The sequence below is a fragment of the Delphinapterus leucas genome, chromosome X, assembly GCF_059928025.1.
Source record: "Delphinapterus leucas isolate spDelLeu-1000000601 "Yukka" chromosome X, BTC_Dleu_Yukka2, whole genome shotgun sequence".
Lineage (NCBI taxonomy): Eukaryota > Metazoa > Chordata > Mammalia > Artiodactyla > Monodontidae > Delphinapterus > Delphinapterus leucas.
The window spans coordinates 90,269,207-90,279,942 of record NC_143150.1 but is presented as its reverse complement, the minus strand read 5'-3'; the positions used below and the strand labels follow the sequence as shown (position 1 = coordinate 90,279,942).

Genomic DNA, 10,736 nt, shown 5'->3' with positions numbered 1-10,736 from the left:
TTCTTTTTTTGTGATATCTTTCTCTAGTTTTGGTATCAGGGTGATGCTGGCCTCATAGGATGAGTTCAGAAGTATTCCTTCCTCTACAATTTTTTGGAATAGCTTGAGAAGGATAGATGTTAATTCTTCTCTAAATGTTTGGTAGAATTCATGTGTGAAGCCATCTGGCCCTGGACTTTTGTCTTTTGGGAGTTTTTAATTACTAATTCAATTTCATTACTGGTATTTGGCCTGTTCATATTTTCTATTTCTTCCTGGTTCCATCTTGGGAGATTGTACATTTCTAGGAATTTGTCTATTTCTTCTAGGTTGTCCATTTTATTGGTGTATAGTTTTTATAGTAATCTCTTATGATCCTTTGTATTTCTGTGGTGTTGGTTGTAACTTCTCCTTTTTCATTTCTGACTTTATTGATTTGGCCTTAGCAATAACCTTTAAATTCACTCATGTTAGGGATCTTCATTTCTTTTCAACAGAGCAAAACCCCACATCCCTCTGCCTGAAAACTGAAACCCTTCAGTCAGAGACACCATATGATCTCCGGGACTTACCTCCCCCGCTTTGCCTCAAAACATCCCCCCTCAGTAAAACTATACATTCACTTCACTGCTTCCCCAACAAGGGTCTTCATATCTTTCCTTCACGATAAGCCGAACTCCAGGAAAACTACTAACAACAGTAACCCCCCTCAAAGACTCAATGCTGCTTTGATCATGCCCACAGAAAACATGTCATCCCTAATCAGTCCTTCTCCCAGAGACCTCCAGCCCCCTATTCTCATCTTATTTCCCCACCCCCATGTCCTTACTCAGGGACAGATAAGCCAAGGATGGAGAAAAGTAGAACCTTAATTACAGGTGACTAACTGAGTGTGGCCTTCCCTCAGCACTTTCTTTCCCAACAGAACTTTTGGCCTTGTGGCTAGACAGATCCAGGATGTGTTCCTCTAGATCAGACCAATCCCAGCACCATGAACAGAGGCAGGTCCTTTGAAAAAAGCCCCAGGGAAGGTAGCCAGAAATCAGAGAAGAACTCCAAGGTGAGGTGAGCTGGAGGGGGCAGAGGAGTGGACCAGGGGACAGTGTAGGGCGGCTAGATTTCCGAGGAAAGGAGGTCAGAGGCACTGGGAACAAGGAGCAGCATGTCACGAGGACATCCAGAGCTTCCCACCCTCACTCTGTCCTTGCCTAGCATCCCTGGGTACAAGATCTGTGACCTTGTACTGGATTGGTTGACTCTCAGTCTATTCCAGAAGGTGAGAGGAGAGGATGCCACCAGCCTTAAGCACCTACTGCATGCCAGGTGAGAACCTAGGCAATGTTACCCATGTTCTGTCAGTTAGCCATGACATCAGCCAGGAAGGATTATTATCTCCAGTTTACAGATCTAACATGGAGGTCCTGCAGCCAAGGAAGAGTTCCTGGCTGAGTGTCAGACAAGTTTAGCTGAGTCATTGCTAGGATTTATTCTTCTTTCTTTTCTACGCTGTCAAGGATATTTCCAAATACTTCTCTAAGAAAGAATGGGCAGATCTGGGTTACTCAGAGAAAATCACCTATGTGTATATGAAGAGAAACTATGACATCATGACTGATCTAGGTAACAGGAAGTTCTGCGTCCAGACAAGGCTGGGAACAAATGACCATCCCTCTTTACATGCCATGGCTTCTTCTTAGGCTGTGGCAATTGTCCCACATTTGTCCTTTTGTGTGGGAAGAAATCCCAGGGCAGCTTCCAGGCATTCTTCTCTTTTACTGATATGTCCTGTGCAAGGCTGTGGACTGGGAGTGGCCACAGAGATGATCTGTCCTGGATCCTGTGCATTTCTCTCCCACTGGCCCTGATTCAGAACCCCCCTCCCCCAGCTGATTAGCTTTACTGTTGGTGCTGTGTCACAGCATTCTATCCTCCTCTCAGGTTGCCTGTTAAGAAACAAATATTTTGCATCATTCTAGGTCTCAAGGCTACCCTACCAACTTTCATGTGTCCTAAAAAACGAGCCACAAAATCCAACGGGCATGATTCTAAAGATCAGAACCCCAGGAATCAGCGTAAGTGACAGGAAAGGGTCTCCTGAAGCCTGTCTACTTTGGGGTCCAGATGGGGAAAATTTAAAGTGTAAATCTACCCAAAACTTCTAAAATAATAGAGCATAGGTATTGGATAGAGCATAGGTATTGGATAACTATCTTATAAAATAATAGAGCATAGGTATTGGATAACTATCTTAAGAGAGAAAGTGGTTAACATTATGTAATGACATATGGCTATTTCTCTGTGTTTTTTACCAAAACCAAATAGTTGTCTCACTCCTAATTGAACCTGATTCTATGTGTTGAGTTTGAGAGAGAGTCTGAGAGAGCAGTCCTCTGCACATTGACCTTTCCTACTTGTCAGTGAGCAGAGGCAACGTAGGGTTAAAAAAGTGACAGATTCTAGATATCTTTGTGAATTTCAGCAGTGTATGTACTCACTTAAAAAGGGGATAGGATGCATTCACTTGCTCTTTTGCTCTGACAGCACAGTTGTAAGAAGACAGGGTCAGAATGTTCAAAGTGTCTCCAATAGACCTTTGACTCTCCAGCTAAACAGGACAGATTCCACAAGCTCCCAAAATTACCGCGAGAGGACTGAAAATCCAGTGCTTGAGTATCTACAAAGTTTTTGACATTTAAGAGGTGTTCTTATACTGGAAACATTCCAGAACCGCTGGATTAAATCATCCATGGTTCATCATACACTTAACAGTTTCATTGAGGCATACTATAAAATTCACCATTTTAAGTATACAGTGATTTTTGGTTAAAGACCAGTCTATTTAATTCTTTGGGGAAACAAGTAAGAAATATGTAGTGAATAGGATGAGGCAGTGATGGGGTTTAGTTCGCTTTTTGTAAATCATCAGAAGGAAAATTATGAATTGGTGCTGCAAATAAATGTATAAACCATTATAATTCAGAGGCTTGTCTCAAAGTAACTCCTTGACAGTGAGTGGACTCATAACCCTCTGCTGCAGATTTCTGATACTACAGGAGTCTCTCTGCAGTTTGGCAATATTTACCAACAAAGAAAAATTCTGATTTGTCGCCTTCTTTTATTTTTTTTTTATTTTTTTTTATTTTTTTTTGCTGTACGCGGGCCTCTCACTGTTGTGGCCTCTCCCGTTGCGGAGCACAGGCTCCGGACGCGCAGGCTCAGCTGCCATGGCTCACGGGCCCAGCTGCTCCGCGGCATGTGGGATCTTCCCGGACCGGGGCACGAACCCGCGTCCCCTGCATCGGCAGGCGGACTCTCAACCACTGCGCCACCAGGGGAGCCCCTGTCGCCTTCTTTTAGATGAACCTGCTCAGGAGGCTTCCAACATGCGAGAGAGAAAACACCTGCAGGTGAGTGCCTCCCAAATCCAGAGGACCAGAGACCGTTTATCTATCCATGGATGTGAATATTGGTAAAAGTGGGAAAATATTGAAAATGACCTGGCCCTCACTGCCTCCCTTTCCTGATCTCTTTATCACAATGCCTGATGTAGTATTGAGAGCTTAATAGTAATTAACAACAACTGTGATAGCTGATACTTCTTTTGTTTTCATAGTGATGCCAGATTTATTTTAGGCAATTCACATGGATTGGTTTATTTAGTCCCTAAGAAAACCTCTATGACATTGCTACTATTATTATCCCCAAATAATAATGAGGATGTTATTATTATTAAATAATAATAATAAACATGCAGATATTGTGGTATAGAGATGTTAAATAATTTGCTTGAGACCACAGTGGCAGTGGTAGTAGTCTAACCCAAAGCCCCAAACCATTTCCAAATTCGTGAATTTTTCATATGTTTCTGAAGCGCAGGCGTTTCCCCTAGGGCTAAACTCACAGATTCTGCTGATGCTTCTGTTTAGATGGCCAGTCTCACAACAGGAAGTACCAGCTCCCATCTGCTCAGTCAAAGGGCCCCTTTCACATTGCTTGGGAATCGCCTAGACTGTTGGCCCCTCCCTTCTGTGAGCTCCTTCGGGGCCTTGTCTGCACCTGAGGCATCTCTGAAGCCTCAGTCCCAGCCCAGGGGGACCCTTAGAGGGTTCTTGAATAAGTTCTTCCACAATTGCAGATTAAACTCTAGTTTAGAGGGTAAAGGGATCTGGCGGGTGCGTTGCCAGCGTGGACACGGTTGAGGAGAGAATTCAAAGAAGGATCATAAAAGAAAATATTCATTTTTATTATTACCACGTTTAAACAGCATTTGTAAGCTCAGAAAGTTCTTTCATTTAGCTTGTTTTACAGTTATTGTTCACTGATTCATAAATGAGGGAGCTGGTTATTCTGTTATTGCTCACTGTTTCATAAACAAAGGAGCTGAATGAAGGTTAGCTTGAGGTTGTTGGTCAGTGACACACCCTGACACCAGTAGAATTGGTAGAGGAGCCACCTCGCTTAATTCCAACTGAAATGTTCTTGCCAGGGTAGGACAGGATGTCACATCTGGCACCACTTTCTTGGCTGTCTACATGAATTTCCGTGAACCATTCCTTTCTTCCCCCTTCCCTATATTCATCCCCCCACACCATTTGCCAGCAGTGTTTTGTCCCTTCTGTACATTGTTCCATTTACTCTCCCAGCAGCTGTCTACTGGCTTATATTCGATCCCTTATATTTTATAGAAGCCCCTCCTCACCTTCACAGACCTCGTGAATTGTTAAGAGTGCTCTGCTTCCCCAAATCTTCCATGTACCACACTCCTGCTCACATGGAGACTCCTCTTGGCGAGAGTGTCAGTCTGGAAAGAGTGTGAAGACAAGCATTCTAGTCTTGGAAACACCCTTCATGTAGACCATTCCTTTTTCTTCTAACTTCCCAGGTTTCTTGTAATTTAGGTACAGGTAATATAATGATCTCCCAGACTTGTTGAGAACTTTAATTAAGGTACTGCGTACAAAGACACTTTGTAAGCTCTAAAGCACTCGAGAAATGCCATTGATACTCTTTGTATGTGACCTTCACATTTAAAAGGTGATGCCCAATAAGTCCAAAAAGAAAAGACTCCTTCGAAGTTAGTACCAGTAACATCAGGCTCAGAGCAGGCTCAGGAACAGCTGTGCCCCCCGGGAAAAGCAAATACCTCTGGTCAGCAGAGTAAGAAAACATCAGGTAAGAGGAAACTCTTTGGGAACAACTCCTCTGGCTTCCCTGGCCATGTTCAAGTGCATGGGCTAGGTGTGGGAGATGGATCCTGGACAGGCCTGGGGCCAGGCTGGGCTGAGGAGCTCACCCAGCTCCAGCTGAAACATTAGAACTGACTTCCAGAGAATTTCCTGGTGGTCCAATGGTTAGGACTTGGAGCTTTCACTGCCGGGACCCAGGTTCGATCCCTGGTCAGGGAACTAAGATCCCACAAGCTGCATGGCACAGCCAGAAATTAAAAATAAACAAAACGGGGCTTCCCTGGTGGCACAGTGGTTGGGAGTCTGCCTGCTAATGCAGGGGACACGGGTTCGAGCCCTGGTCTGGGAGGATCCCACATGACGCGGAGCAACTAGGCCCGTAAGCCACAACTACTGAGCCTGCGCGTCTGGAGCCTGTGATCTGCAACAAGAGAGGCCACGACAGTGAGAGGCCTGCGCACCGCGATGAAGAGTGGCCCCCCGCTTGCCACAACTAGAGAAAGCCGTCGCACAGAAACAAAGACCCAACACAGCCAAAAATAAAAATAAATAAATTTAAAAAGAAGGCTCAACATTTTAAATAAATAAATAAACAAAACAAGACCAAAAAAAACTGACTTCCAGAGTCACAGACTTGAGTTTCATCGATATGAAAGCTGTGTAACTCAGGGCAAGCCTTCCAAATTCTCTGAGCTCCAGCTCCTAGTCCATAAAACGGAAATAAAGCATCAGAGTTCACAGGTTATTCAAAGATGTTCAATTCAAGGGACTTCCCTGGCGGTCCTGTGGTTAAGACTCCACGCTTGCACTGCAGGGGGCACGGTTTCCATCCCTGATGGAGATCCTGCATGCCGTGCACAGAGCAGCCAAAAAAAAAAAGTGTTCAATTGAGTCTACAAGCCCTGATGCCATGAAAGGTGCTCAGGTCATTATTCCGTCCGTGATAACCTGGGAACATATCTTACTCGGAGTTTTATCCCCACCTTCAGCTCAATGCCTGGCACACAATATGCCCTTAACAAATACGTGCTGAATGAAAGAAGGTCGGAATAAATGTTCTGGTGAGTAAAGAGGTTGGGAATCTAAACCTGACAATGGAAGGAGCCAGAAGCTAAAACTCTAACTGGCGTTTAGTGTGTATTGGTGCAGGTTTAGTGTCTCAGCCTCTCTGAGCCAGAAGGTGTGGGAAAAAGACTATGTAAAAGGCCTGTGGTCACTTGGGAGGGAGGAGGCATTTCCTTATCTGACAAAACAGGGCCCAACACTCCCTAACCCACCCAACCCCCATTTACCAACTCTTTTCCACCACAGGACACAGGAGAAGGGAGATTAATGTCTGGACCCACAGACTGCGGGAAAGAAAGAACTTGGTGGTCTATGAAGAGATCAGTGATTCCGAGGAAGACGACTAACTCTGTAAGTGACCTTTCAGTCCATCCCCACATCCCCGCAAAATGCACTGTTCTCTTATGGTACTTGTACCCCATCTTGTTGCTTGTTCCCAAATCATTCCTTTCTCCCTGTCCCTTGGGATGCAGCTCTGAGGCTAAATGAGGAGGCTTCCTGTGCTTTTTCTACTCCCTGCTCTGTATATCCAGAGATCTTCCCTCCCCAGGATGCTGTGGGCTCCCAAACCCCAGGTCATCTACTGGCGTGTAGGCCACACCTTCCTCTAGCCTAGAAACTCATAGGACAGATGAGGGAGTTGCTGTAGCCTGAGCAGAAGTTTGGCCTTTAGGAGCAGCGGGAGGAGCGCATAGACCACAAGGCAAGGGGGAGTCGGAGTGCACAGGGCTATGTAGGTCAGAGTTAAGTAGTGATTTTTCAGTCAATGGGAGCTCATCGCCACTTATTTTCCTTCTCTTTCCGTGCCTCAGCCTCAGGGATGTGACAAGTGCCCATGATAAGAAGCAGAACCTGGTGGCCTTTCATGAACATGGGCATGGCTGTGAACTCCTAGCCATCAGCTGTATAGCAAGTGAAAGAAAGTTCACAACAGTGAAAAGTTAAACATGATTTTTCTTACTATGTGCCAAATGTTGCTAGATGTTAGAGTTGAGTTGATGAGCAAGACATATACCTAATGTGTATTCCTCTCTTTGTATCCATGCATCTACCTTAAAAAAGCAAGTATTGTCAAGTATTCTTTGTACAAAACGGCACTAGCCTCCCTCTCTCCAGATGCAACTACTGAGACCAGTTCTGGGTGTTTGATTCCAGATGTTTTTCTCTGCATTTACACACACACACACACACACGGTACCACTATGAGCATCTCTGACCTGCTTTTCCCCACTAGCAGTGTGTCGTGGACAAGTCTATCTCACTCTGTTTCCTGTTCAGCATGTGCTCCATGCTACAAACCTCCATTATTCATTTACCCTGCGTCAGTCACTGACAATTAATAAATATTTACAAGTTTTTCCCAGTTGTTTGCTCCCATTCTTGTGCACACAACCCTGTGCACCTGTGTGAGTGTTTCTTTAGGACACGTTCTTAGAAGTGGAATTGCTGTGTCAAAGGGTTCATTCATCCAACACCTAATGGGTTTGTACTGTGTAATAAGGGCCATTCTAGGTGCTGGAGAGATGTCTGGGAACAAGATAAACAACTGTCCCTGCCCATGTGGAGGTGACAGTCTAGTGGGGGATGTTGCTAGTTTTTATTCTGATGGATGCTGTACACCCCAGTCCTGGGGCAGGATTCTGCAGGTGGTTGGACACCTTGGCCTTTGCTCTTTCTAAGATCTTCAGGGTCATGGGGCTGGGATCCATTTGGGAGTATGTGGGAGGAGACAGAGATGAAACTGTCAACTGGGGAACATGGAGGAATAGGGAAGGAGAGGTCCATTGTGAGGACCGTGGTGGACAGGAATGGAAGAGTCCACTTAGTCATGATTCAGGGGAGCAACAGATGGAAAAGTCCACTGGACAAAGGCATGAAATTGCCCATCTCACAACCAAGGGCTTGGGAGCTGGGATAGGGGTCAAGTGTTGAGAATGGGATAGTCCTGTCCCAAACGAACCGTTGCAGGCCACAGAGCTGGAACAGTCGGCTCTGGGAAAAGGAAGAGAGGAGTCTATTTTAGAACAAACCATTGTGTGTGTTGGGGGACATTAAGACTACCAACGGAGATCCAAGGTGACTTACATGGGACATCAAACACCAGCCCCAGATGGAGGCAGTGTTGCACCATTTTGACCATCCACTGCCCATCACCTCAGCCTCCTGGCTCTCATCCAGCCTTGGAAGGTCTCCACTCTCCTGCTGAGGCCTCCATCTCCCCTACCTCCGCCTTCATCCCACCACTGGACCCATCCCCTCACCCCAACAGATTTGAATCAAAGGCGGGAGGAACCGTAAGCCAGCAGATAATGGGCTCCTGGAGAAGGGCAAGAATCAAATCTCTCCTTGGACTCTGGTCACTGTGACTCAGGTTGGAGCCATGGTTGCTGGGCCAGAATTGGGTCTACCCCCTCCCACAAACACTCTGTGATAGCTGCAGGGTCACAGGTTGCTGTCCACACAGCAGCCCTGGGGCCGGGCCTGGGTCTGGGTCTCCTAAAGACCTCGGGGCTGGGGGACCCTGCCCAAGAGGACCTTGCTCTGGGAGACTGAGAAGAGCCTCAGAGAATCACCACTCTGTGGAGCTCTAGACCTGGGAGTTGGCATCGACTGTGATAGACAAGTGGGAAAGGAGGCGTGGCCCTGGGTATGGACAGATGTGGACACCCACATAAACCCTCCCTGACCAGCACGTTCTGAGGCACAGCCTTCCTCACAGGGGTGACCCTCCCTGCAGAGCCAGCTCCTGGGGGCTGCATGGTGAGGGCATCCCAGTTTACCTGAGTTCCCACCTACTCCTCCAAGAATAATAATGTCTTGCCACTTAGGGTCATACCTTTGTGTGGACAGGTCCCAGGCCCTGGAGTCTGCATCCCAGGCCAGGAACAACATCTGCAGGAATGAGGGAGGTGTGATCCGCTGGAGTCTCCCCCTCTCAGCCCACCTTCCATAATAACCGTAGAAAGTACAATTACTATTCATCTTATGTTTGCAAAGTGCCTGGGCTGATACTAAGCATCTCGTATGGATTCTCCTGTTTATCTCCACAACCAACCTCTGAGCACAGACACTATCATCATTATGATACTATAGATGTTACATACAGCTAGAGAGAGAGATTGTAATGAGAGATGGAGACACAGACAGACGTCCAGCTTCTTGCCAGAGTACCTACAGCTGGCATGTGCAGAAAGAGCTGAGTTTGGAACTCACCATGACTTCAGAGACACTAAGGAAGATAGGTATGTATTTGGGGAGTGGAGAGACTTGAATGAGCTCTGAGTTCTGCCCCAAATCTCAGGGTGGAGAACGTGGAGTCATTTTTCCAAGACAAGGAACCCTAGAGGTGGAAGAGGGGCTGGCAGAGAGGCAAGGGAGACCCAGGGCCAAGTGTGGGTTATCACAGCCATCGGCGGGAGAGGGTGCCAGGAAGGAGGGCATAAGGAGTCAGCTGGCTGGGGTCAGAGGTTCCCCAGAACTGTGAGGACACCCTGCCTGGCGCTGCAGGGAGAGGTGGGTGCTGCCCAGGTCAGTGAGGTCACTCTACCTGTGCCTCAGAGGAAACAAATTCTATTTTACCCCAGTGCTGTTCTTCTTTACTCAAATTTAATATTCTGCTAGTAGACATTGTGTACCTTATTCTCTGTGCAAATACGGAAGAGGACATCCAAAAGAGATACAGAAGGATTTGATTTTTCTTTCTCCCAAGGAAGATGGGATCCACGAGCTGGATTCCTCTGCACAGGAGACGGGTACAGGGAAGGATGGCTTGAAAGCACTCTGGAGTCATGACAGGGAGCATTTTCCCTTAGGTTCCCTGGGTAGATACAGCTCTTTCCTTCCTTCCTTCCTCCCTTCCTTCATCCCTCCCCCCTCCCCCTCCTCCCCCTCCTCCCCTCCTCCTCCCCTCCTCCTCCTCTCCTCCTCCTCCTGCCCCTCCTCCCCTTCCTCCCTCTCCTCCTCCTCCTCTTCCTCCTCTTTCTCCTCCTCCTTCCCTTCCTCCTCCCCCTCCTCCTCCTCCTCCTCCCCCTCTGCCTCCTCCTCCTCTTCCTTCTCCTCCTCCTTCTCTTCCTCCATGTGACAGATCCAAATTTTGAGATGCAGGGAGACCATGGTTTTGCCCGACCCCAGAAGTCAGCCTGTATGTGGCCCCCAAGGACACCCCCAATCAGCCTCCTCCCCGCATCAAGCCTGGGGCCCAGTGTGGATGCACGTGCTCTTATGATGAGGGTCCAAAATGACTTTTTTATTAAATTTCCAGTCTCTGTTTTGTTTCTCTTTCAATAATTTTAAAAACTGGTTCTAAAGCAAAATCCTGGGAATTCCCTGATGGTCCAGTGGTTAGGACTCCGCGCTTTCACTGCTGAGGGCCTAGGTTCAATCCCTGGTTGGGGAACTAAGATCCCACAAGCTGCACAGCGCAGTCAAAAAAAAAATCCTATTCATAGTAGAGAACTGGGAAAATGCAAGGACATGTGAGAGAGAACAGTACATCCATCACAAGAA

The 10,736-nt window shown here is 46.9% G+C and overlaps 1 protein-coding gene across 1 annotated transcript; it reads left to right on the top strand.

The window, feature by feature from the left end:
• The first annotated feature begins 970 nt into the window (after positions 1–970).
• On the top strand, positions 971–6,577 carry LOC111169512 (protein SSX1-like). The gene is given in 6 exon segments (XM_089903877.1): positions 971–1,048; positions 1,494–1,599; positions 1,956–2,034; positions 3,335–3,390; positions 5,029–5,151; positions 6,477–6,577. Coding segments are annotated over 6 exon segments (543 nt in total).
• Positions 6,578–10,736: the final 4,159 nt, after the last annotated feature.